Here is a 27,970-nt window from a genome sequence, read left to right on the forward strand (position 1 = left end):
TAGGTATGGTGCCGAGGGCCTCACCGTGCCCCCCCCTCTAAATAAGAGACGCCAGAACGATTGCACATCCTGAACGCCTCTTCAGGTGGCTGGAAAGCCGCTGGTTTGCACACGCTAGAGACAGATTCCTCCGTGCGGCCTTGAAACAAATCCCTCCATCACCCAGGGCACAAGCGACCTGCGTTAGCGCACGGGGAATCCGTCCCGTTCGGATGCCAGGACCTCTCCTTCTTCTGGAAGGAGCAAAAGCTGATCACCCTCCCCACTCCGGTGCGATTTTCCTCGAGCAGGGGAGCTGTCAGCGTGTGAACCACGCGTGATGCGTCAGTGTGTGAAGGAAACGTGACCCTGAAAATGGAGACTTGGAGGGCAGCGTGCATTCCCTATGTCCCTTCTCAAGACTAACGCATCTCCACAGCTGAATTCATGCCTCGTCTTCCTTTTAGCTTCAGGGCAGTTTATATATGGGATTATCATCCCAGTCACCCTCGACAGAGGCCCAGATCGACAAAAATTGAGAGAATTTATCAAACTTCTCTTTCCCCTCCTCATATTAAGCAGAGAAAGGTGCTGAGTATCTCCTGCTCCCGTCTCACTTGGCTTTACCCCGGGATGGCTCCCCAGCTCAGCCGGGGCTGCCCCAGCATCGCTCATCCCTGCCCTGATGTCGCTTGTCGGGGTAGCAGGGAGGGCTATTTCCCATCGCTATTTCCCAGCGCTGTGGGTTTAACCTACTTTGAAGGTTAACTCCGCTTCTTTGGCCAAACTCCAGATTAATCTCATCTCTCCGCTTCAGTTACCCCCTCTCCAATCTAAAAAATTTTCATGCTGGGCGGAGGGACAAGTCAGTGTCCTGTTTCTGCAAAAAGCCCTAAAATCCAGCTCCCCGCCTGTCCCACGGGCACGTCTGAAAGCCTGAAAACCGGCCGAGCAGCGTGCGTGGAGCAGGTGTGCGGGACTCCGCACCGCCGGGGCTGCCGCCGGGGGGGGCACCCGCGGAGGCGGCCGCGGCCCCGTAGGGGCTCCGCGGCCGCGCAGAGGCTGCTGCCAGGGCAGACCGCCCCGACCCACCCCGCCCCGCCCGGAGCCCCCGTCCGCCTACATCGGGCCACTTTTCGTTTTAAAAGGGTGATGCGGGCTTTCTCCTCCTCTCCACCCCCCCTTATTTTATTTTTTCTTTTTTTAGTAAATCCGCGCGGCTGCAGCAGCCTCACCCCTCCCGCACCCGCGGGGCGGCAGAGGCGCGGAGCGGGGCGCGGGGGCGCTCCCCCGCGGAGGGCCGCCAGCCCGCAGCCACCCGCCGCGCTGCCTGCCTGCCTCCGCCGCCCGCTTCCTCCGCGCAGGCGGAGGCGGCGGAGGGCGGGCGGCGGAACGGCCCACCAGCACCACCCGCGGCCCGAATGCCGCCCCTCCGCGCCGCTCCGCGCCGCTCCGCCCCGCCACCGCCACCGCCCCGCCGCCGGCCCCAGGCCCGCGCCGCGATGGAGGGCGGGCCTGGGCTGCGCGGGGCTGCTCGCCTCCCCCCGCCGCCTTTTTTTTTAGCACCCCCCCTCCCCATTTCCCCCTTTTCTTGAATGAAGCGTGAGGCGGAGCTCTAGGAAACCACCGCGCCCGGCTGCGCCTCGCGGGGCCGGGGCCGGAGCCGGAGCCGGAGCCTCCCCCTCGGGCTCCGCTCCTCCCCGCCTCTCCCCGCCCCCGCCGCTCCGCTCCCCGCCGCCGCCGCCGCCGCCGCCGCCGCCGGGAGAGCTCCCCGCCCGCGCCCGCCGCCGCCGCCGCTCGGAGCCGCCGCCCGGAGCCGCCGCCGCCGCCGCCGGCAGCAGCAGCGCGGAGCGCCCGGAGGAGCCGCCCGGAGCCGGCGGGGTGCGCGGGGCTGCGCGGGCGGGCGGGCGGGCGGGCAGCGGCGCCGCGGCCACGGTCCCCATCGGCACCAGTCACACCGCACACACGCCCCGTCCGCGCCCCTCCTCGGCAGCGCCAGGGGCTCTTCCTCCTCTGATACAAAGCTGCTCGGGAAATGGCATTTCTCCCCGGAGCCACAGTCAAAAGCAATCTTCCTTCTTTATTTTTATTTTTGGGGTTTGTTATTGTTTTTACGCTCTTCCCTGCGCAAAAGAATTAATTGCCTAGATACGTTTTTGGTTTGGTTTTTGGTTTTTTTTTTTCTTTTTTTTGTGTGTGCGTGCGTGTGTGTGGAAGCACCGGGCTCCTGCGATCGGTGTCTGAATGAAACTACGTAAATGCATATGTCTGTACGTTGCACTGGAGGGAAAACCGGAGCACTTCTGCGAGAGCTTGGATTCAAATGTGGTTCATCTGGTCTCCAGGATTTTCCGTCTCTTTGGGGTTGTTCGCCTTCCCGGGCTGCGAGGCGGGATTTTCTGAGCTTTGACACATCTCTGGAGATGTCTGTTAAACAGCAGTCTGGGAAAAAACATTTGCAATCGTAGAGATATTTTTTTTTGTCCCTTTCCCATCCCCTTGGTGACTTGAAGCATCAAAGCGACCAGAACTTAATGTTTCTGAAGACTTGTGATGTTTGGGTTTTGTTGTTGCTATTTTTTTTTTTAGAGGAAACTTGACAGAGGAACATATTTATAGTCCAAGTAAGTACTTTACAGAGGAAATTTAGTTTGTGTAACTTAACAAAAAAAAAAAAGCAGTGTTGAGGTTTCTAGCTTAAAGTGCGTTGGATTAACGTTCATCCAAGGCTGTTTAGCAAATCGTATTGAATTGCAGTTTTTACCGTGTGTGTTCGTCCGCTCCTTCGTGTCCGTGGTAGTTCAGCACCTAGGGGAAAATGCACCTGATTCTGAATCCGTATATTATTTTTTAAGATGTATTTCAACACCGAGGAGGAAATGGCCCCAAAGTAAATTTATAATAAGTAATAAATGTGCACCTGGAAGTAAAGTATTTACAGCATTTTAATCCCTATTTATACCGTGCATCTCAAACCGAGGAGGAAACACTGAGAAGACAAAAGTACCTCCGAGACCCTGAGAACTCCCCCACACCACCATGAATGAAACCGTGCCTGATACAGTAACTGGATTATAATTTTTGGTGTTATTAATTTTATTATTATTGGCTGCTTTACTTTTTTGGGTTCATCCTGCTCCTCTTCTTCCTCTCTCCCTTCCTCTTGCTGCTTCCTCTTGGGAATTATGGCTCATCCGGGGAGAAGAGGCTACGATAACCGGGAGATAGTGCTGAAGTACATCCACTATAAACTCTCGCAGAGGGGATACGAGTGGGCTGCCGGCGAGGACAGGGCACCCCTGCCTCCAAGTCTCTCTCCTCCTGCTGCTGCTGCTGCTGCTGCTGCTGCGGTTGCTGCTGCTGGGACTTCCTCTGATCACACTGGGCTGGTGTCTCCGCACCCCGAGCCCCCCGGCTCGGCTGCTGCTAGCCACGCGCCCCCGGCCGAGGGGCTGCGCCCCGTGCCCCAGGTCGTCCACCTCACCCTGCGCCAGGCGGGGGACGAGTTCTCCCGCCACTACCAGAGGGACTTTGCCCAAATGTCCGGCCAGCTGCACCTGACGCCCTTCACGGCCAGGGGCCGCTTCATGGCGGTGGTGGAGGAGCTCTTCCGAGACGGGGTTAACTGGGGCAGGATCGTGGCCTTCTTCGAGTTCGGTGGCGTGATGTGCGTGGAGAGCGTCAACCGGGAGATGTCTCCCCTCGTGGACAGCATCGCCGCCTGGATGACCGAGTACCTGAACAGGCACCTGCACAACTGGATCCAGGACAACGGAGGCTGGGTACGTCCCCCGATCGCTCGTTCCCTCTCCCGCCTCTGGCCCACGGCCAGCGGGGCTCCGGGGTGGGCAGCGCCTGGGGGGTTGCGCTCTCGTTGGGGGGAGCAAAAGGTTTGCCTGGGGGGTGTCTGCACCGGCGTGTGCCGAAGCAGCATAGGCCTTTTGCCAGCTGTCGAGTTTCACCTCGTCGTGGGGTTACGGTGGAGCGGTTTGGGATGGGGGGGAAGCAGCTACAGCTCGGGAGCGAAAAGGATGAACGAGGCACCCTCTTCACGAGCGGTCTCCGCTCCCCTACCCCCGTCCACCCTCGCCTGCTGGCAGCACCAGCCCCGGCCAAGGCAGGGTGCCGCAGCGGGGTGGCGAGGGGCGGCAGAGGTGCCCGTCCAGCTGCTGGGGGCAGGTCCCAGGCGTGGGAGCAGCAGGGACCACGTGTGCGTGCGTGCGTGCGTGCGGGCAGGCATCCCTGCCCGTTAGGGGTGACGCGCCAGGCAGGTGCACGACGAACTCGGGATCCCGGTGCTGCGGGCGGGCAGGTGGCCGTCGGTGCCGGCGTCTACAGCTGCGGTGGCAACGGGGTTTTACGGTATAGGATGTGTCTAGTGTGAAAAATCTGTCTTTGTCTCGAGATGAAACAAAGGTGCCAGGAGCTGTGTCCGTGGGGTTGTTCTGGAAAATGAGTATTTGTGGTGACCCAGTGGGTGACTGTGTTTCTGGGGTAGAGATCCCCTCAGGCCGGGGCTCGCTTCAGCATCATCCAGAAAGGGAGGATTTCCATTTGCAGAAAATAGACAGCTTTTACACTGGTAGTCAATCAAAAGCCTTTCCTTTTGCTCCCTCTTTCTTTCCAAAATAAATAACCGCATTGAAATTGGAAGGGTATCTCTTTCCTTTTTTCCTGTATTAATTGATATACTGTAACAAAATGTGGTCCCAGCCACTCTCCTGCAAACCAAACCTGTCGTACGTGTAAAGCTTATGATATTAATGCGTTGGGGGAAGAAAGAGTGAGAGTTACACCAAAGAAGAAAGTTTATGTATGGGCTGAGAGCTGGGGTAAGTCACCTAGAAATGGAGGTCTGCTAGGTAGGAGACCAGCAATTTCAGGTCCGGTCCCCTGTGAAATACAATCAGAGAGCTGACTCAATTACACAGCACACCTTTAAGAGGCGTGTGTAAAGGAATGTAAAGTACAGTGTGTGTTACCCGGTTAACATGGTTTGCGAGCCCGGTGTTTGTGAAGCATTACCACATTAAATTCTCAGCACTGGGTCTCTTGCTAAGTCAGCGTTCAGCTCAGTAACGTGCCACCCGCATTGACCATCTCTGTTAAAAAATGAAGATGTTGCCTTCCTGCTGTTGAACCCACCTGACTAAAGGGTATACGTGTCCGGGGATCCAGAGGACATCTACGTGCTGCCGTAACAGAGGGAGTAAGGCTTTGGGGCCCTCTTCTCAGCAGGAATCCACATTGTGCACCTCCCAGAGGAGTGCTGCAGATCCCTGGCTACAAGTCACGTTGGAGGCAGGATCGTCGTCCTGCTCTCCCCTGCTTCCACCAAGAAGAAAAAAAATTCAAGATCCATGGGGCCAGACGGGGGCAAAAATTGTGTGTGTGCGCGTCTGTGTATGTATATACATATGTAAATATGTATATACAAATATGCATACATACAGAGACACACACATATACACACATACATACTCACACATATAAAACAACTCCAGTGTTTAGTGGTTGGGACCACACCTGGGAGAGGGAGACCTATCCCCTGATCCCCTATTTCATGGATCACTACATAGGGTTTGTCACTGGGGTTTTTTTTTCCTGTGAAACAGATAACTGTGGGGAAAAAAAAAATCTGCAAACAGTTCAGGCTTTTGGAGACCTTGGCTGGTTAAAAGACGAGCAGCTAAAGGGTTAGGGATTTTGCAATTGCACTTCTGGGCTGGGATACCTAACTTGTGCATAAGTCCCTCCTCAGGCTGGAAGCCCGTTTGCGGAGCTGGGGCCCTCGGTTCACTCCAGAGCCAGTGAAGTCATTCTGTTGACTCCAGTGAGCTTTGGATCAAATCCGTAAGTGTGCTGGAGATGTATTGTCCTGTGGGTGTATTGTGTAAAGAGAAACATAAATACTGAATAAAACCGAGAATGTGAAAAGACAGGTGTTACCAGGCATGATTGGCCAGATGAGGCGAGTGCTGGAGCTGTTTCTCGACGGTTAGAAATGCAAGAAACTTGGACTATGAACACTGACTGCCTTTAAGAGGAAAAGATGCTTCTTATCGATAGCCGTTTAGTTGTTTATTGAGGTTTCCTGTAAACAAAAGCTCCAGAGTTTGGATGCACGTGATGCCACTTACTGCTGTGTGTTATTTGTAATGTACACATGGAAGAAGATGTGCAAAATAATACTCCAGGGTGGCTTTTGCCTGTTTGTCTGGTGAATGGCTGGTACCTTGGAGCCGTGGGATTAGTAAACACAGGCAAAACCTCCTAGCTGGTTACAAAGAGCAAAAGACTAACATGAAGTTGCAAACACAGCTTTTAGGATCCTCTCTTCGGACAGAAGAAATCAAGGATGACACGGGGCAGTGGATTTTTCTTTTTTTCTTTTTCTAGCTTTCAGGATCTGTCAGTGGAAAAGCATAGTTTCATACGAGCACTCGCTCTTCAGCTTGGCACTTGCACCATACCCCACGTACGAACCTTATTAAAGCATCGCAAATGGCTCTTCCGAAGTAGCTGATCTCCTGGTAGGTGGTGGTGCTCGGCAGGACCTCAGCACAGCTGCGTGCAAGATCTCCCTGTCACGCAGGTTCCTGCAACAAGTGGGAGCACCGGCTGTTGTAGCCTTCTCCTCCTTTACGTTGTGGCTCCCCGGTACGTTGCGGATGGGTGAGTTCAGTAGAGGCTGTGTAGTAGTAGAGAAGAGAGCATCGGAGCTAGTCACGAGTATATGTTACACAGTGAGTAAGTTGGACGGCGTGTGCTTTGAGTGTATTGTGCGGGTCTATGTCTTACACTCAGGTCTGAAGTTTGGTTGAAGTGTCTTTACTTGTCTGTTTCTTTTGAATCGGTTCTATAAGTTGACAATGTATTTTCAGGAGGTGAATTCTTTATATTGCAAGGAAAACGAAGAAGGAAAGAGGGATATCAAAAGGCAGGCTGGAAGGGGATATAGCTGGTGGAGTATAAATTTTAGGCACTAGACATCGCTGTTAATGGTGTCTGGGGATTGTTAATACCCTGACAATACACAGCGTCACGGGTTTGTTCGAAACTTAGAAAAAGCAACAGATGGGGACTGCCTGCACGGAGGCTGTATTATTAGCTTGTGGTTCTGGTGGCAAATAAATGCAGCTTTCAAAGATTTTCACGTAGGCCAGGATACCACAATATTGTACTTTGGCCTGATAACATCTTAATTGTGTTACAAAAGAAATAAGAGGAGAACCAGCTCATCTCTGCAGTTTCGTGGTACTTGGTATAATGTATGCTTTCTGATTGACAACTTAATGGCTTCATTTCGTTTTTTAGAGCCTGGTGTTTGAGCTGCAGAAGGACTGGCTTGGCAGCGGGCTGTCGCACTTGGCGACTTTTGACTTTGACATAAGGGAACACTGAAGTGGTGCAGCCGGTGCGAGGGAAATAACTGTGTTTGTCTTGCAGTGATGGGTTCCCTCTTTGGGCACACAACCTAACGTACGTGGGAGCCGTGCTCAGCTCTGGGTGCTTGTAGTCCAACATACGGCTTCCTCCCCAAGCTGTTCAAGAAAAAGCAAGAGCATGAGAACTATAGAAGGAGACACAGGCACCGTCACATATGTGTAGACAAGTACATTTTTGATGTAGAGAAGCCCAGGTGAGAGACGCAGCATCGTGTTGAAAATTCAGCCAAGAAAGCATCATTTTAAACGACAATATTTACATTTGAACCAGGAATGTGATGGTCGTGTGTTTTCATCCGATTCTGTTCTTTTATTGCAGTTCTTTATTCTGTTCAAGAGTTAAGGCCAGACGTGGGGAAAGGTTTAGATGTCTGAAGTGGACCTCAGGTGGAACATAAGCGCCTGCATCCCCTGAGTGCCTGCCTGCCTAGCCAGAACGGTGGCACAAGTCCCTGGCTTCTCGCTGTTCCTCGCCCAAGCCAGCCGGGAGCTGCTCCTGCCTTGAGAGAGGGGAGCCGCTCGGCACGCTGTGGGGGACACCGTCCCCAAGAACCTCCGTGTCCCGAAGCCAGCAGGCGTCCTCTGGCCCGGCCGCTGTCGCTCACGTGCTGTTCTGACGTGCAAATGCAGCCGGGGAGAAGCCCCCCCTTTTCCCAGCGGCTCCTTGGTTAAGGCCTCTCCCGAGGCAACGGGAGGTTTGCCTACGAGACCTCCTCCAGCCTGGCAGGGGGGTATACGCCCGCACCTCCCACATCTCAGGAGGCTTCGCCTGCCAGATGGCTGCTGGTTTTGCTGAGGTGTCCTCCCCTTTGGCAACAGGGTTCCTCCTCCTTCTGCAGGGGTGAGATTTCATTTGGTGGAGGAGGGAGAACCGAGGTGTCTAATTCCCTCTGTCTGATGTGTTTTCTCAGGTGGCTGTCTACAGCCAAATGAATAAATGCTTCTTGGACCAGCAACTAGACCCCAGTTTTCCCTTCTCCTGGGTTGACTGCCCTAATCACTGAGCTTCCTCTTTTTTTTTTTTTTTTTTTTTGGCCTAGCAAATCATTAATTCTCTTTGCCTGGTGGCACGCCTTGGAAAGGAAGTGCGGAGAGTCACCGTGCACCATGACGGTCCGTAGCCCCCTCATGAAGGTGAGGGATGGCAGATGCATCTGCCTCCGGGACAGTGCTAGAAGTTGTGGATATCGGTCTGACGCAGGGGCCTTCCCGTGCTCGTGTGTGGGGCGCTGACCGAAATCTCGTCCCTTTCGGGCTCTGGAGCTGCTGTCCCAGCAGCTCTGCCAGGCACCCACCTGCGCAGCACGTTGCTTCTCTTGCAAGTCCCGAGCAAAAGCTTCTCGCTTTTGCCCAGCTCAGGACAGTGCCTTGCTTGGAGCCGGATGCCCCGTGCTGGAGCAGAGGCGCTTTGAGTTTTTTTTTTTTTTTTGCCAGTGACATGCAGCCTTGTAACGACTCAATCCCCAGCGGGGCTAACCCCAAGTCACTGTTTGACTGGTAAAAGGAAACTATCTGAAATCCACTCAGTTAAATAAATGAATTGGCAGTTTCAAGTGTTACACCTTCTAGGTCCTTTGCCAGTTTTTGTGGCTTTGTGGGTTTATAATCGAATTCTCAAAATATTATAAAAATATTTTTCTTTTTGCTGTTGCTGAGGAGCAAGAAATTTATTCTGCAGAGGATCTGTGCTGAACCAAGGAGTAGAAGAGCTAGGGCAGAAAGAGAAAATGATTGTGGTTCTTTAGTCCCTTTCATTTATAATAGCTTTCTCCGTAACTTGCAAGAACGTTAGGTTTCGTATTTTCTCAGAAGTCTTGTCTTTTCTTTTTTTTTTCTTTTTTCTTTTTTTTTTTTTTAAATATATGTATTGACCGTGACCTTTAAAATTTCAGAACCAGGGGTCTTGGTTATGGAGATGATGTCATTTGCCTTGATCTTGAAAAGAACCATAAAGTTCAAACAGCAATCCTATTAAAAAGTTTTACTTTACTTTCAGTATTGAGAAAGAAGTTAGTTCTGTGCCTGCATTAACACAGGCCTCTCTCGAGCTGCTGCATTAGGTCTGCTGGGCAGTAAGTGGCTTAGGTTTTTGAGTACGTAGCTTGAAATTCAGAGTTGGTAATCCACAAAGAAAACCCAGCTGAATGGTTCTGCCAAGGCACAAGCGTTTCTCCGATGGCAAGGCACAGCTCTCGCAGGAGAATCACAAGACCTATGCAATGATGTGTGAAATCGCATGTGGAGCAGAAGCATTTTCTCAGCGGCCAGATACCAGGGCCCGGGCTTCCTAAGGCAGCACGGGAACTTTGTACTGCGTCGCCAGCAAACATTAAGCCCTTGTGCCCGATACAGGCGTCCTTGACGAGAGCGTCATCTTTCCGTGGGTTGCACCTGGGATAGTGGAGGCAGGTGGATGTAGAAACGGGAGCGGCGCTGGGGTGTCGCTCCGAAACCTCTGCTGTGGTTTTCGTCCCGCGTGATGGTTCGTGCCTGGCGCGGCGACGAGCCAGCCTCGTGCTCCGCCGTCGCCACCGAGGATGCCAGGCCCGGGGCTCGGGGCGGGATCGGCTGAAGTGGCGGCTCTCCGTACGCTGCTCTGCTCGCTAACGCAGCTGCCAGCGATCTTGCTGCCTCCTTGCTTTCCCTCTCGCTCCGCAGCCGCCTCGCCGGGCTAGCCTGCGCTGTTTTAGCACCGCAGCCCTACCCCGGGGCTGCCAGCGGGGCAGCGGGCACTCGCCCCTGGCCTGGGGTCCGGGCAGCTGCAAACTGGGTCCGCAGCCTTGGCAGTCGAGCAGCCGTAGCTAAAACACAGCGCGATAGGTCTGATTAAACAACAACTCTCCTGTGGCAAAGTGAATTTTTATTTTTTGGCTATTGCATTTCCATCCCTTCTAGTGATGGGGGTTGCAGTGAGGGGTGCGGCTGGGCAGGGGTGAGCACGCAGCCGTGCACCCCATGGCGTGCTGGCCGGGCACGCTCCCCGCTCCCACGGCGTGCACGCTTGTATTCGGCAGCGTCTGGTTCTTTGCCTGTTTTGTCTTTCTGCTTCATGGAGGGCTGACGGTCCTTGGCTTTCTGCAGGCCTTTCTGACTGTCCCTTTCCATCACCGCTGCTGGCGCTGGGCGTCGGGCGTCGGGCGCGGTCCTGGGTGCTGCCGCCCAGCCATCGGCCGCAGCGTGTGCCGGGTCCGGCCCTTCCCACCTCCCTCCCTGGCCTGTTTTATTTTCCTTCACGCCTTTGGGAGGGTGGAACCCAGCCCTGTTTGGTTTGTTGGTTTTTTTAAAATAATTTGTTTATGAGCACCTCGTGGCTGCTCCCGTACCTGCTGATTTAGTAATAATAATAACACTTGTTACTCGGTGGCAGCAAAATACTGATTATTTCTGAGGGCAGTACTGGCCTGTTTTATTTTCCATTTCAAATATAATAATAGGATGGATGAAGGTGTGCGGTGCCATAAATCTTCTCTTCCCCAGCAGGATAACATCCAGGCCTTCTTGGCAAACACGAATGCCGATGACAGATTTGAGGGATTTTTATTTTACTCTGGCTTTCAGTCTCATTAACAATCTGATGGCTTTTTTTTTTTGGCTTTTTTTTTTTTTTTTTTTTTTGGCTCCTGAAAGACTATGAAACCGGATAACTTTTCCAAATGCATCTAAAAGACTGGAATTTATTTTCTGTTATTTTATCCTAATGTTCGCTTGTTGTCGTAATTATTGTATATCGATAGACTTTGCTAAATCCCCCTTGCTGGAAAGTTCCTTGCAAGTTTCTGGATTTTACAGTTAATGAGTAAGAAAACAAATCTGATTTTAGAAAATGTTGCCATTGACTTCGGTAGGAACAGGAAGAGGCACTTAATTGGACAATTGTAGTTATGTTTACTTTGTATATGCGGCAAGAAAAATAAGATCAAATGAAAAAGCCACAGCTTTTCAACTAATAGAGAAAAACAGCCTTTTCTGCAACGCATGATTAACCTTTGGGAGCTGTTTTCATGGGAGAGCTGTGAGTGGAACTACTAAGTTGCATTCAGGAAAGATCTAGGTATTTATAAGGGTAAGGAAAACTTCTATACTTATGTTCAAATAAAATTGCTTGGAAGGGCAGTCATACACCTTGGGGTAAATTTAACATCAGCTGCTGAAATGAGATTACCAGGTGCTGAGGGTAGACCTTTCTCCAGGGAATGTTGTTTCGAAATTGTCTATTACATTGCTTCTCCCCCAGAGCACCTGGTGCTGGTCGGTGACTGGGGATACTGGGATGGATGCGCTGCCGGTCTCATCCATCCGGGCAAAACTTCTTACTTCTGCATGTGTTTTGTAAAGGTAATTGTAAATGTGCTTGTTGTGTTGCTAAGAGCACCCACATCACTGAATTTACTCCTGCGCTGACTGAAGATCTGTTATGAATTGCCATATTTAGAGTTAGTTAAAAGAAATAGTGTCCTTCAGTGCATACATCGTTTTATTGCCATTTTATCTTATTGAAGCATAAAAAGGATGATTCCATTTTGTTGATTGAAAAGGTAACTCAGTGGGTTTCGGGGTACTTCAGTGAGTAATTTATGTACATGGGCCAGGTACAATCAAAAAGAAGAGGCCCCATTTTTCACACGTAGTGATTGAAAGAGGCTGTCGCGCAGTTGTTCGAGAAAGCAACTGAGAGTCAGAACTTAACTTCCTCTGCTTGGCTCTAGTACTGAGTACGTGGTAGGATATGGGGCAAATCATTAATATCTCTCTTTTTCAGTTAACCCAGCTATGAAATTGGTATTCTTGCTAGCTATGCAGCACACCAGGTCTGGGAAATGTACTGTTGCGCACCATGCTATCATGAGTTGGGCTGATGTTTTTCAATTAAGAAAAAGAAGCCATACAAGGTACAATATTGAACAAAATGTCCGTCGTGGTAATTTGGGGCTTAGAATAAAACTCAAATCTGTAGCATTACATTTGGTCATTGCTGGAGCTCGCTAGCCTGGGAAAGAGCAAAGCGAGTCAGATTGTGAAACTAGTGGGGGGTGATATTTGAGTGGAGAGAGGAGGTAGAAGAAAGAAAGAAAAAGTTAAATGGAAATTAGGCTTAAACTTTTTCAGCTCCACTGTTCAAATATGTTTGAACAGATCAGTTTCAGGTGTTGATTTCTAGTTTTTATTTAGGAAAAGGGTGAGCAGTGTGAGAAATGGCAACTGACAATGTTAGTGTTTTCCTTTATGTATCAGCACAGTTCATCGGGTGTTTCAAGAAGGAAATTGTCCTTCCTTTTCCATTTCACCATATGTAAAAGCTGTCTGTGGCACTTCAGGCGAAGGAGCAGTAAGCTGTATTACATGCACCTGTAAGAAGTATCTTCATGCACACGTATTCTTTTGCTTCTTTCACAAGCTTCATTAAGTGTTCAGATACAGGCAGAAAAAGCAATTTTAAAACAATTAAAAAAAAAAAAGTGAGTAGGAAAGAAGCCTTTGGGCTTGACCATGAGGTTGAAGTTAGTTTTAGCTGTCTTGCTGAACTGAGGTTAGGAGGCAAAATTCCTGTTGCGTGCTCTGGAGAGACTTGCGTGAGTCACCGGAAAGTCAGGATAGGACCTTGGACGGGAGGCCGGTGAAATGCCTCCTTCTGTGGTACGGGACAGTCCTGTAGTGTGTCTTTGCGATGGAATAACTATTGCCAGCTTTGTCTCTAAAGGAAAGAACTGTTTTCTTAAGAATATTCATCACATGTTCAGACCATGTATTATAAAACGTAGTAGAGGACCCTATTTCTAATATTTTTTCTAGAGAAAAAAGAATTAAAAATAATTCAAAGACAAATTCAAATACAGTAGTAAATGAGTTGGCATTTCCATTAGCAGAATAAGATGGTCAGTGTCGTAGATTAGTAAAATCTGTTGAACTTCTCAAGAACGTACACACAGCTCAAGTGAAAAATGACATTAAAAAACCTGAAGTAAAAACTCCCTTGTTCATAACAGAAGCAAATCCTACATCATGCTCCAAGTGTCTGCAAGTTTTAGTTCAAGTTAGACATATCCAAAGCCCCTCTCCTGAAGTCATCTGGCAAATCACAGTAAATCACTCTGTCTAAATGTCTAATCCCCAGTCTGCTGCTGCATGCGAAAGGTCCCGAATATAGCTGAGGAAGAGGCCTAGTGCCCATGTTATTTTCAGGTTCCAGCTCGACCTGTTCCTTTCTCCGTTGCCCAGATCTGCAATAAATAGCTGCGCTGCCGTGAAGCCTGGGCGAGGGAAAGGCTTTCCTCCTTGCGGGGCTGGAGTGCAGCGGCAGGGCACATTGGCAAGGGAGGAAATAAAACCGATCGCTTGAAATGTCAGGTGGCAATCAAGGCTGCAAGTAAATGAGCCGGCCTGGAGTCTGTTCAGGCTTCTGCAGTAGCTCACGGCTCCCTGCAAAAAATTGCTGCAGTAGAAAGTTCGTGTATTTGGCTCTGGTCTGAATGTGGGAAATCCTTGCCTGGTTGGAGTCAATAGCTTTTTTTTTTCCAGTACAGAAGCTAAAACCGGCGGTATCCAGCCTCATATAGCAGTGAGCATGTGGGCAGACCCAAAAAGGGATCTGTAAAGTGTCGTACAAAGCCTTGGTTGTAGTGGATGGTTGGGCACGTCTGGGCAGCAGTGGAAAACTGGAGCAAGGCTGCCTCAGGTTTTGCATTGAGGGTGCTCCTCAGCTTCCCTAAGCATCCTCGCTGTGAGGGGAACCTGGCCCAGGGTGCTACAGACATCCCTCTGGCAGTGCCTGCATGGGCCAGGGGTGGTAGTGTCCCACCAGGACCACAGCAGCTTTCTAGAAATTGGTCCTGTTCAGCTTCGGCCAGTGAAGCCGTGCCTCAGCCCCAGGGGCGAGCGGATGAGCCTCCCTGGTGCTTTAGGACAACGAGAAGGGGGAGCTTCCTCTCGTGGGTGGCACGAGGGGTGGGGAAACCTGCCAAGGCATCTCTTCATACCTTTTTTCATATCTGTTGAAGTTGATGCTTTCACAAGGGAACAGTGTATTTATTTTGCAAGCAATTGGAATTTTCTGCCTTTTAAAAAATTATTTTATTTTATTTTCCCCAACCCAGCGAGAAGGATGTTTGGGGCACGGCAGCACATCCTACAGGCTGGGACTTCTGTGGGCTGAAGGAAGAGGCAGCGCTGGCACGCTGTTAGGCTGTGTAAACGGGCTTGGGGTTTGTTTCAGAAAACTTGCTCTCTTTTTTCCCTCTCTGCTCCCTTCTCTCCCCCCTGCAGACACAAATACATCATTTTCACAAACAAAACTGTTTAATTTTAATAACTGGCCTAGAGCTAAAACTGACAGTGGGAGAGGAGCTGTTTGGTTTGCAGTTGCTGACAGCTGGAATAAACTACCTGTTCCCTTGGAAGGGATGGACAGCCAGCTTGTTTGGTTTTGAGGACACTGATCCCTAAAGAAACTCCCCTCAACAACAACAGAAAAACAACTGGAGCTGTGGCAGCTTGGTGTTACAGACTGCTCTTTATACGTAATGCTCTAAGTATGATGCAGAAACACTGTATGCGGACATCCCTTGTCTCTGTAGTTCAGATCCTTCCGTGGAGAGCAGCTCCTCATTGTGAAAGGTCACTGTCACCGGCACCTTGGGAGAGACTCGGGGTCCCACGAAAATAAGTCTCCTCTGATCAAGGTCCCTACCAGGCTCTTCGGTATAGCTAAATGGCCTGGGTTCTCAAAACCCTGCCTTGAAGCGATGAAGGCTGGGTGATTAGTTAGATATTAAATAATTTTGCAATGACTAGTTTTACCTCTGGCTCCGTAAGAAAGTCAGCCTTCTTATTTTGCCAGTTCTCAGAAGAAAATGGCAGCACTCCCATTTCCTCTTCTCCTCCCTCAGGGCCTGCCACCCTTTTTATTTTTATTTTTTTCCTCCCAGGGCCATTAGACAACATGCAAATTATTGTTAATAGGGCCAGAACAATACTGCGTTCCCAGTGGGATCGTTAGGGTCAAAGCCATCGCGTGCCAGCCCTCAGTGTGATACTAATTTTGGCCGTGTCTGCCCCAAGGTTTGGCGGTCAGGCGGAAGGGGGCCACGAAGCACAGACGCGAGCGGGACCTGTCCCTGCAGCCCCCCTGCCCCACAGCGGGCTCTGGCTGGGCTGCGCCTGGGGGTCTCCTGACCCCCCAGCAAGGCTGGTGCGCTACAAGGCACCGGCTCCTCGCTCTGCCTCTCCTGCAACCCCATCAGGGGTCCCTCAGAGGAGACAAGTCCTCCCCTGGGCAGAGACCTTGCAGACCGCTTCCCTCCCTCCCTTCCCCTGTGCTCCAGAGAGGCATCTTTGCGCTGGAGACATAAGAAAGCACCGCATGGCTCTCTCTGACGCTGTCTCCCACTCGAAGTAGGGGGATGCCCGGTAGCAAAAGGGTGGCCATGGGGCTGGGCTTGCCAAAGGGCAGCCCTCATCCACCCTGAGCTTTGGTGCAAAGCCTCCAGAGGACAGGGACGGGTTGGAGGAGCTGTGGAGAGGATGCTCTACCCCCACATCTCCCTCCTCTGCCCCAGACCCTTCCTCCTGGAAACCTGAGAGTCCTCCCGTGGAGCGACATGACGGCAATGAATGTTTTAGCATTAGCTCTATAAACTACATGGACTGTCTGCCACAGCTCAAGGGAAGGAGGGGGATTGCCCTCAGACCTTGGCCTTGGACTAGTTGCTGTCTCCGCCTTTGCTTCAAAATCATGGGATTTTGTCAATGGAGTTGTTGGGGAGGGGGATTAGGGCATTTGCAAGGTTCCTTTTGTAACACCTTTTACAGGTAGGTGGCTGTAACTGTATCTAAAAGTGAATATAGGGCAGGGAAGAGAAATGTACCTCTGGCAGCACTGACTGAAGTAACAGTAGAGCACGCTGGATGTCTCTGTCAAGACTGGGGTTGTGAGTTCCCTGTTTCTCCTACAAGACTTGCTGAGGGGCGGTTACCCCTGCCGCAGGGCAGGGGCCGAAATCCCTGCCTTGGTTGCACTTTTGGAAATGGCAAGTCCCTGATGTCATATCATCACCCCAGGTTTTGGTGGATGAGCAAAAGGAACGCTTTGGATTTTATAAAGTATTTCAAGTAGTGGTTTGGGTCTTTATCTCCCCCCACCACCACCACCTCTTTTTGACCTTGCCAGGGATTCTGCTAGCTCCCTGATGCTGCGAACCCAGATGTGCTTACCTTTAAGAGGTAGCGGTAGCCTCGCTGAAATCCCTGACTTCCAGGGAAGCAGGATGAGAGGGCTGAAGCAGAAAGTGAAACTCTCTGAAAACAAAAATGCAACAGAGCGGCCTTCTTTCATTTTCCCAACTGAGCATAATGCAAAAAGTAAACAGTTGGCACAAATGACTAATGCAGGTTTGCCAGGGGGTTGATCAAAAACATGCCGAATTCAGCAGTATGTTTTGCACAAAGTTCAACGGGGTTTTGCATCAGACCCGTAGCAAGGTAGGCAAGAATATTTTTTGAAAGAAAAATGTCATTTAAAAAAAATGTGGAAAATTCTCCTGTTCTACCTCCTACATGTTTCTATTGTCAAACAGTCACTGATCTTATTTTAGACTTGACCTTCGTGTTCTTTCCACAGCACACAGGCTGAATGACATGTTATTCAAGTTCTCAGACAATATTATGATATATCTGCTTTTATATTTAGCTGTAACTTTTATTCTCCTTATAAACAAACCCACCTAATGCAACCACCACCTATCCAGGGAAAGTATTTCCATTCCCCTCGGTTTAATTTGGACAAATTTGGCATGAAAACATTCAATAGTTCCATAATAACCTTTGCAACAGGATGCCTGCTGTGCTGACATGCAGGTCTAGAGTGACTTGTACCATGTGCCAGGAAATTGCATTCTTAAGACAAATCTAGACATAAATTCTGAACAATCAACACTTAAATTTTGAAAAGTCTGGCAGCAAGCTGTTATCTGCCTCATGGGTTTTCACTTTAATAGCTTTTTACTTTCTGAGCTCTACCTCTCTGTCCTTTATGCAGGCTCTACGCCTCTGGCCCAAGTCAGCTGGGCTCTGTAAAGTGGAGAGAGGGGGCAATTAGTTGTTCTCTCTTCTTGTTGCGTGCCTGTGTGCTCCAGCACTGCACCTTGACGCGGCCGGGAGGTGATTTCTGACCAGAAGAAAGCAGAGCTTAGCTGGAAGTTGCACAAACAGGCGTTTAACTCTCAGTGGGCATGCATGCAACGGGAGCTAGCTGGGTTGCAGTGCAGTTCAGCCTTGCCTCCCAGCCGGGAGAGCTGCAAAGGGGATGGGAAGAGATGAAGTACCACCAGACCCAACTGTCCTAGACCAGCCGGGGGTGTCCTTCACTGGACAAGCCAGTTTGCTGAAATATGGGGGGACCAAAGAGTAGACTGACTCCAGGGTGAGAAAAAGTTTTCCCCGCCTTGAGGTCTCTGAGCACTTCGATCTTGCCGTTCATCTCGCTGGAAGTGGAGCAAGCAAACGGGATTGTGTGGATGCCCGTCTTCCAGAACTGCTGCCGGCTTGGCTGGAAGGCTCCTTGACTCTCAAATGTTCCCAAAACCTGCATTGCTCCTACTTAAGGGAGCAACAGCATGGCTGGAAGACCTTTATGCGACTCTCTGCCAAGACCCTCTAGATGTGCGTCGAATGTTACATCAGCAGAAAAAGGGTGGTGGTAGACAGACACAACTGCATCCGTGAGCTTTGCCACTAGGAGGTTGCAAGAAAAACTGACAAAACACACGCAGCTCCTTGGGAAAGAAAAAACCCACTGTTTTTTTTATGAGTTCAGTAAAGCAACCAGCCAATTTAATCGGCAAAACGTTAAATGGGATTCTAGGAGGAGGTGGGGACGGGGAGGGGATGTTCCATGGATATGAACTCGAAGCAAAGTGAAGGGCTGCGAAACCATGTGAACTGAACCCCGTCAGGGAAGGCTTACTAAAGCTTGAGCCAGGAAAAATTATAGAACTCTATAAATAGCTAGATTGAAAATTGAATGCATTTGTGTGTGTGTGGATGCACACATCTATATATGAGGTCATGTGTGTAAAAGAAATACAGTAGTACTTCATGTGTTGGCTTTTTTTAAGTAGTGGAAAATGTTTTAATGATTTTTTTTTTTTATTTTTTCCTAGAGACAGTACATTATGTTCTGTCCTTAGGGCCAAAAACACAAAGTGCCTTTTTTAATGAGGAATCCTACAGAAGGAGGAAGGGAAAGTATTATGCAGTGTAGCAGGAGTATAGTAGCCATTCCACAGTGATTACACATCCAAGCAAAGCCTGCACTACAAAACTCAAAAATATATTAGAAGCGGAAAACAAGATGTGTGAAGTGTTTCCTATTCCCTCCCCACGCTTAATGACAACCAAACAAGCAGGGAGGCGGTCATGGAGTTTAAATTTAACCCCTTGTATTTGATAATAAGTCTGTATTTCAGTGGCAGGCAGCAAGCATGTTATGTACACACTAGATTGAGGACTTCCTCTGCTTATTAATTTTGCTCCCTCAAAACTTTCAGTTATTTTCAGTATGTTAAAATAGTCCGGACACAAACCAGAAGTGATTTGAAGCACTGAATAATGCAGAAGACGTTCAGGAATTAAGGTAGCTGAAATGAATCCCAGCCTGAATGGCTCCTTAATTAAAGTTCAAAACTGTTTTTAGTTTTATACCAATAATTTGTGATTTGGTGTCTGACTCCCCCATTACCTTTTAATACCTTTCATTCGTCCTGCGATGGTCAAATGATGAATGAAATCAGTCTTCGGGGGAAAAAAAAAAAAAGAAAAAGAAAAAAAAGGCTCTTTTTCATACAGAATTGAAATGAATTAAAGAATCTGTACAGTTGTTCAATTTGATTTAAGAGCAAGACACGGTCTGGAGTGTAATGCCCTCATACCACGAGGGAATCAAATTTGTATTTGAGTCTCCTTTGCCAGCTTGTTTAATCGTTTATGATAACATCAGTAGCTTGGTAAATGATGTAATGGGAGTTAAATCAGGATGACCAACATAAACATCTGTCAGTGCACGTGAACATTTGATGTATGACCCCAGGGCCCAGTGCAGCAGTCAGTATCTTGGCAAACAGTCCTTGGACGTCAGCGTCACTCGAGGTTGCAGGCTCGCACGCTGGAGAGGATACTTGCCATCTACTCTGTGCCGTTAGCCAGTAAGTGGGTACGTGATCTGGCTGCTTGGTAGCGGGTCCATCACTTGGCAGCGTGTCCCCTCCGGTTACTCACTGTGGGCAGAACTCACCCCAGTGCTGAGGGTCAGGACAAGACATCGGCGTCGCGGTGCTTCTCCCAGTGAGCCTCAGCTGGCATTAGGTGATGAGCGGGCTCGCGCTGGTCCTCCGAAGAGCTGGGGAGTTTTACAGAGATAATTGATATCATTGTGGGTAGCCACGTAGACTGAGATTCATAGTCCAATTTGTACCCAGAAAATCAGCCTTAGTGTTTTGTGACCTTAATATCAGAGGAATAATTTCCTAGGCTTGAATTGTACTGGTGTTATTTTCATTCACAATCGTCTTGTCATCATGTTCTTGCATCGATTTGTAATTTTCTGAAAGCACGCTGGCTAGCATGTTCATGTTCCTCATTAATCCTTTTTTTTTTTAATGAGATTCATATGGGAAGCTAATAGTATCTAATATGGACAAATGTGTAAGTTATTGAACGTGGATGCTCTCTGTAGAAATGGACAGAAAGGATCTGAAAAAAACGTGTTGCAGAGGAAGCAGAGAGCTAAGGGAACTCTGCCTGCTACATTTTGGATTAAATTGTTGTTTAAAGGCAAAGTCTTTAGTGCAAAGGTAACACAGCTGAGAAACACCGCAGTGAGGGGTACAGGGGGGCAGGTGGCTCTGGCTCCCTTGTCATCGACAGAAGCCTCAGCCTATGCAGTGGCTGGACATGAAAACCGTGGTTGGTCCCGTGTGCCCACCCACCCCGAGAGAAGCTTTGCTTCAATGCATGGAGTTATGGGAAAACTGTTCCCATTCATGCTATATCCTTGCTGTTATAAACGTGATTGTTTTCACAAAAAAAATAGGCATATTTAGCTATTTTGCTCCCTTTTAATCACTTCAAGGTACTGCACGCTTACAATTTACTTCAAAAGAAGTCTTTTATTGGTCTTGAATAAGTACATGAAGTTGCAAAATGTAGACATCTTATTGCCATGACTTTTCAAAAGAGAGCTGGCAGCATCCCTCACTTTTTATTATGAATCTAATCTAGAGTCTGTTTGCAAAAAGAAGGAATAAGTTATATATTCCAGAGTTATTAGGATTTTTTTTGGAGATGAAATGCAAGCCATTCAAGAATGCAACTTAAGCTCCATTACTTCAAAATAAATTTATAGGAACAAATATAAATGCAAGCTAAAATATTTTATCTCTTTAAAGAGGCATTACCAACTTTAAAAAAAATCATAATTAGCTGGATATGTTAAAGTTAAAAGTGCCAGAACAGCACACGGTTATTCTAAATGAGAAGGAAAACTGAAGAAATAAACCACCCCTCCTCGCCCGCAGATGTGCGCACGTGCACCACACATGCCCAATTTGGTTTTTACAAAGTATGCTGTCAAGTGAATACTGTCATGTTCCCTGTTTAATCAGTTTCCTCTTTCATTTGTGTGCTGTTGTATATAAAAGGAAATCTGCTTGTAAAGTCAGGCTTTTTAATAATTCATTCAAAAATGATTAGAGTTCAAGGGGAAAGTTGTTCTTTTAAATGACTGAGCCAAACAGGAAAAAAACACAGGTATCAGAGGGTGAAATTCACTTCTGCCTACATTATGTATTGTATATTTAAATTCTGTGTTCAGACCTCAAAATTAGGCTTCAGGTGGAATGTCAGTAGTTATCATCTCTATTTGGGTGCTCCTTTACCCTCCGTTTGGGTAAATTTTGTTTGTTCTGAATCTTCAAAGGTGGTTTCTTATGCAATAAGATAAGAAATATGATTTTTTTTCTTGGTCTTTACATATACTGTGTCTTCCCAAAACAGGCTGAAAATCCTACTTGCGATTTTTTTTTCGCCAGCAGTGATTTGCATCTTGTCTTCCGGCCACGCTCTACTAAGTAGCCCGGCAGCATCCCTGAGAAATGGTCATTATTTCCAGCTGGGTGCTGGGCTGGCAGGGAGAGGACCAGGTGCGGCAGGGCGTTCGCTCCAGGAGAGCGGAGATGCCGATCAGCTCCCGTGCAATTGCCTTTTAAACAAATGAAATGGTGCTGACCAATTTGGCAATTTGACATTTGGAGGCTGGCGGAGGGATGGTGCGAGGGAGTCGGTGGGTGGGCAGGGCGCGGGAGCGGCTGGGCTTCAGCCCTTTGGGTGGTTGCGCCTGTGCCCCGGGAAAGTGCTTGCAGTGGGCTTTTTATTTCATGTTTTCCCTCCTTTCTCTTGTGCAACAAAACAACTACCAAGGGCCTGGATTCAACAATGTGTTTAGACTCAAAACTTCCCTTTGAAATCCCTGTCAACACTTTCCCAACATTCAGCTAAAGCAGTGAAACAACAGGGCATAAGGATGCTGAAGCAGAGATGGGAGCCTGTGTATTGTACTGACTCTGCTCTCCAGAACTGTCCTTGTGGCCCCAGAAAGCCTTTCTATTAGTGAGAACATTTCCTTCAACTGCTTTGCTTTCCAGAAGGTTGTGACCTAACCAGCTGCGACCCGTGTTTCCAGTATTTGCTGGAGGCTGGTTTTGTGAGTGCTGCTCAGAGCTCGCGTGGTGAGACACAAACACCTTTCCATTTCGGGGAGGCTCAGCTGGGGTGGTCTGCACTTCCCCCGTGCAAAGCTAGTATGTTTGTGTGTGGTTAGCATGTGTACCATCCTTGGGGATGCTGCTGTGCCTCGCGCTTTGTCTCTTGTCCTCCTGAAGCCACTCTTGAATGAGTGGAGCGCCGTCGTCCTAGTCACTTGAGTGTGATGATGCCACTTAGGTGTGACTGAAGCCCAAAAGGTGATAGAGGCGTGAAGAGGAAGAAAGATAGTGCTTGTCAGCGCTCCGTGGTCAGCAGATCCAAGGATATTTATGGGTCAATATTGCAGGTATGATCAGGAACACCTTGGCCATCATCATCTCGTTTCTTGAGCTGGAACAGTCTTAATCCAGGCCCCTGGTATCATATGATCTGGTTCGAGTCTAAGCCCTGGGCGTCTCTGCACGGGAAGGAGTTTGGTGAGTCCCAGAAGCGTCATTGGGGTGTATCCGCCATGTGGGAAAGGCTGTCGTTAGTGACAGAGGGACCCTGGACACGGTGGGGTCCATGGTTTTCTTGGAGGAATGGGCAGGTGACAGTTGGCCGAGGCCTGCAGGCAAATAAATAGTTTGATGCTAGGTACGGTACCAGTAGATGGTGCTGAAGAATGGATAGCACGGTTCCCGGGTTTTGCGAGGACCCATTAAGACTTCTTGTTTGGGGGCATTTGCTAGCTCCTCGCATGCCGGTCTTTGTGTGGAGGTCGTATCATCAGCTGGGTGCAACCTGGGCCCTGAGGTCTGAGCCAAACAGGTTATTGAGTATATCGCAACTTCAGTTTCTCCTGCTAAATTGGAGATGTTTCACGTTTCAAAATTGTGCGTGTTGCTAGTATAACATTCCCTCTACTAAGCACGCTCTGAAACTGCTTACTCACTGGCAGTAAACAGCATTATTTTAGCGGCTTATCATAACACCCAACAGCTGCTCATTTTCAGTGAAAGGCCAATGTTTATTGGCCTCCTGCTATTGCCTCTGTGCTCTTCTGTCATGTACTGCTTTTGTCTCAGAAGGTCTGCAGTCCTTGCGGGCGTGATCCCAGTCCCAGCAGACTCTCACTTGACCTTGGTACACTTTGAGTCAGATCTGAAGCCGTCTTTTTTCACCTCGGGTTGTGTCCTACTTGCTGCATGTCACAAGTGCTGGAGTTCATAACTGAATAGGTCATTGCTACAGTGTTTTCCATTTGAGGTAGGAAACCATCTGTACGAGAAAAAAAAAAGTAGAATTTGAGATTGTTTCATGAAAAATAGATTCTATATTTTACAAGTTCAATTATGAGTGATTTTCCATTTTTAGCTTTGTATGCTTTTAATGTGGAGTCTAAATTAGGCCACAGGAAAAGGATGGTCTATCTTCAAAGAAACAATTAGGCTGATTGCGTTCTTCAGATTCGTGGAAAACAGCTGTGGGTGTAGCGGTAGCTCTCAAGCTTTCTTCCATGCTAGCGTACAAGATGCGGGTGCAAGCTGGATACTTCTGCTGTGTGGGAGTTTGGAGGAGAGGCTTGGTAAAACTGGTTGGTGAAATTACCAGCAGAGCTGTAGAGCTGCAATGGTAGGACCTTTTAGAGGTGCATGAGCCAGGAGAAGTGCACCGGAGGAAAGGCATCCCACATCCTCCTCATGCAACTATGAAGCCTCACTGGATTTTCACGGACAGAGACCACATTGCACAGATGCATGAATACGTTCTTTTTCACTGCTGCCTGCCCGTTAAGAAAAGTTTCTTTAAGTACGTAATCATCATTCATTTGATTGAAATGCAACCCTACCCTTATTAATGCAACCTACGGGAGGCGTGTCTTGTGCATTTATTACACACTCACAAAGCTTTGTGGGATGTTTTGAAGGCAAGTGGGTATGTGGGTAACTCTGCTCAATTAAGAAAGATCTTCAGAGAGGCAAGAGTAGGAAAAGAAAGTATCATCTTAAGATGTATGAACTGTACTTAGCTGTTCAGTATGTCTTCTTGCTATTCCTTATGCAATGTACTTTTAGAATTAAATTTAGAAAACACAAGACTAATTTTCATGTACTTGTTTGCATGTTAACTTTCGTACGTGAAGACTGAACTTGTATGCAAAATAAATTGCTTATTTTCCATGTGAGAATACCATTCTGTGTGTGAAAAGGCATGTTCATGAGGGGTCACGTGTACACAGAGTGATAGGCCATGAAAATCGCCAGTGATTTGGTTGTATCCAAGCTAGAAGGTAGTACCATGGGTAGAGCTCCGCAGAAACCCTTGGGGAAACCCATGGTGGTTCTGCCAGCACAGACTCCACTCTTTGATCTTTAAGATTTTGTAGTGACTGTTCTTTTGATTTCCTAACAGCTTTTCATACAGCTCATCCAGGACAGTTAGTTAACCTCCACTGTTCATATTTGGTACCCGGTGACCTGCATGTAGGTGACTAACAGATCTCACTAGTCCATAGCGTTGATGTTTTGGTGACACAGATTTCCCAGGAATTCTCTACTCTCGTGTTATTCAGAAACAGGTATGGAGGAGCAGCTGTTCCTGAATGAGTCCATGAACCAGTAGTCTTTTTTTGGAAAGAGGCAGCGTTGCTCCTGAGCAGTCTTTACCGTACTGAAACATTAGTTTTGGCTAAAGAGGAACAAAGCACTCTTATTGCAGAGCAAGAGTGGCAACTCATGGAAGAATTCAGAAATGGCTGCTCTTCAGTAATCCCACATAAAGCCGAGCTCTATTCTTTCAGTGGGCTCTGTGGATGTGCTGCGGGGCTTGGTTTGGGGCTTCTGAAGACCTGTCTTCACAGTTTATGTTACTTAGTGGTTGTCTGAATGGTGACTTCAGAAACGTTTAGCTTGGCAGGCAAACTGAACAAGCTTTGTTTAAATAACCAAACAGGTACAGGAGGCTATTTGACGTTTGGAATTGTCAACAAATGATGTTGAATATATATTCTCAGCAAAATCTTTGTAAGTTTCCTACTGCTTCAAAGTACAAATTCAGAGATCAGGGTTGGTTTGAGAATATTAAATGTACAGGGGTACAAGTGCTCCTATGTGAGGTGCTGCAGTTTGGTTTGGGCAGGCAGCTATTTGCTGGCTTGCCAATGGTAACAGAAGCAATAGCTGGGTCTTGCAAAAGCGTGTTTCTCTTCTTCTGAGAAGCTCCAGCCCTTTCAGCAAATACAAAAAAAATTAGCAAAAATCTGCACTGTTTTGGTGTTATGGATTTTATCAGCACCTGGAAGAGGAATGCAGTTCATGATTTAAAACCTCTCCAGTCTCCCTTCCAGCACAGGCCAGTTGGTGCTTCTGAAAGAGACTCTCTTCGTGTATGTGTCCGGACAGGTCCTGTAGCCCATCTTCTGTTTTAAAGCTGAAGAATACAAGAAGTCATTTTGAGTGGTATTCATTCTACCTGATTTTCATTATACCTTCCTTCTGGCCAGGCTGTGATGCCTTTGCAGACGCCGAGGACCGCGGGGGCTATCGGAGAGCAGCGGCTGAGCCTCCCCAAAGCTGCTCGCTCTGGCCCCGGGCCGCAGCAATGGTCAGACCCTGCAGGCTGCATTTGAGCCCAAAAAGCCAAGAGTATTTATATGACTTTTTTTGCAGCAAATGCCAATATTTCAGTACAGTACTTTGCATTGCTCTTTGTCTCTTTGGGTTTGCAAGTTACTGAGACTTAGGACTCCTTCTTGTTTATTGTTCTCTCTCTCACTTTCACATGACTTTTTATCGAAGGCCCGAATACTTCTTAGGCAGAGTGTTAGATTCAACATTCTTTTTAAATTAAATGTACTGGGGTGACCTAATCAGATGCTAGCGGTTGACCACAGGAATGGGAACCACGATACTCTGTAATCTAGTTTAACGTTAATTCACTCTTTGACCTTAGGCAAACGGCTTAGTTGCTGCAAAATGGGGATGATAATTCCTTTGAAATGTTAACAGAAAATTGAATAAATAAGCAAGTTTTACTCTCTGTGGGTCAGGCAGTCTTATTTCCAAAGGGACTTCAGAGCTTCCATTCTTTCAAATGACTTCAGAGTCAAGGGATGTAGCACGGGCTTCTGGATCACCGAGGACTTACCGTCTTTTCCAACACGGACCCCCATACCTCAGCTTTCTGTTATGTGTGGGGGTTTTTTTTCAGGATGGAGTGAGGGGTTCATGCCTTGCCTCCAATGGCCATGCCATTCACCATCTTACACCTTGTGGCGTGTAGACATTAGACGGATGGACGTCTGACTTCCCCTTCAGGCAGAAATGTGACATGCAATTCCATGATGTTTTCAGTTTTGAAATAGCGTGCCTTTATACAGAATAATGACATTAATGAACTCAGCTCCGCAGTGTTAAGTGCAGCAGCGGCTTCATTTGCTGCCAGTGAGTTTGCCTCTCTGGCTTTGCCTGAAATTTCCCATGGAGCCCAAAGTGATCCACTTGCTGTTTAACATCCCGGTGACAAAATATCTCGTGGCAGCAGAGCAACCTTTCCAGTTTTTCGTTTCTCAGTTGTGTTTTTTAAACTTTGAAGTGCCATTTATTTTGACACCTGGTATTTTTCAGGCCACGCTTTTATTTGGTGGGAATAGCATTAACATGTATTAAAGGCAGAAAAGCCTGAGGAAATGGTTAGAAGTCATTCCCAGAATGTAAATTATTTCCTAAATTTTGAGCTCTACAAGTCTGATGTGTTTTAAATGGCCTTCCAGAGTACAAAATGAAACTCGGCGTGGCATTTAACCAACAGTTTACAGAGGTGCTAGTTATTCCACTTGGCTATATTTAGGAGTCCAGGAAACAACAATGACAAAAAAAATAGCAAAACATTCTTGCAAAAAAAATTAAAGGAACAGTTTCAGCTATAAAACTGATGTCTACAGCAAAAAAACACAGCTGCTAAATGTTACCAAATCATAATAATTGTGACAGAGTTACATCCCGATCTTTCTGTAAGACATCTTCACCCATGTGAAGGCCTCTTGATTTAAACAGGGCTCTGCAGCAGCAGGGGCGTTTACGTTAGAGGATCCTGGTAAAACTGGGCTGCTCATGTAAATCAAGGCTTATTTTTGCATTCCAAAGGGTGAAAAAGTCATATGAGGGGAGTGAGACGCAAGATGTGTGAAGAAACCTTTATACAGAGACTCGGCGCCGGTGAAGTCTCAGCTGGATGCTGTGCCCTGCTTCGAACAAAAAAGCAGTCGACCAGCCTGAGAGGGAGTCCAGAGGACTCCCCTGTGGCCTGGGGAGCGTTGCCCACAAGGAAAATCAGAGCGAACGCTGCTTGTTTGGTCTGTGAAAGAGCGCAGAAGGCTAAGGGATGGCAGGGTAAGTCTTCAAATGAGCGAGAAGCAGCCACAGAGCCCGAAGGGGGTAGGACAAGAGCAGAAGTGTCGATAATTACATAGGCATGGTTGAGGGACCACGTCTAGCTTAATGAAACCTTACGTAGTAAAGGCGAGACAGTACAATTAACATCGGTAAGTGGACATAATTTGTCCCTCTCCAGCAAATAAAGTAGGTAAAGTAACTTAAGCTGCTATTTTGCACTCTGCCTTACGAAGTGATGTAACTTTTACCAACCTTTAAAATACTGATTGTGAATGAGTCAGTGTTTCTCAAGGGCTTTGGTCAGCTGTTCCCGTTTACTGGTCTGGAATCTCACTTCTATCATCCGGCCTCCCTGAGCTTCCCCTCGTGTGTTCAAAACCGAAGTTACCGTCATTATACTGAGATGCTGTCATAGTA

At 48.1% G+C, this 27,970-nt stretch overlaps 1 protein-coding gene across 3 annotated transcripts in view; it reads left to right on the forward strand.

Moving 5' to 3' along the window:
* Window positions 1-1,826: 1,826 nt before the first annotated feature.
* BCL2 (BCL2 apoptosis regulator) overlaps window positions 1,827-27,970 on the forward strand; it is a 97,108-nt gene continuing 70,964 nt past the window's right edge. The window contains exons 1-2 of one of the 3 annotated variants that reach the window (XM_075493962.1): window positions 1,827-3,761; window positions 23,246-23,379. In XM_075493962.1, coding sequence (XP_075350077.1) covers window positions 3,165-3,761; window positions 23,246-23,314 — 666 coding nt within the window. In that variant the 5' untranslated portion in view covers window positions 1,827-3,164 and the 3' untranslated portion in view covers window positions 23,315-23,379. Of the gene's footprint in view, window positions 3,762-7,428; window positions 7,534-23,245; window positions 23,380-27,970 lie in introns of those variants that run through there. The other 2 variants (XM_075493963.1, XM_075493961.1) reach the window with 2 other exon arrangements.

This window comes from Mycteria americana, chromosome 2 (assembly GCF_035582795.1).
Source record: "Mycteria americana isolate JAX WOST 10 ecotype Jacksonville Zoo and Gardens chromosome 2, USCA_MyAme_1.0, whole genome shotgun sequence".
In the NCBI taxonomy this organism is placed as follows: domain Eukaryota; kingdom Metazoa; phylum Chordata; class Aves; order Ciconiiformes; family Ciconiidae; genus Mycteria; species Mycteria americana.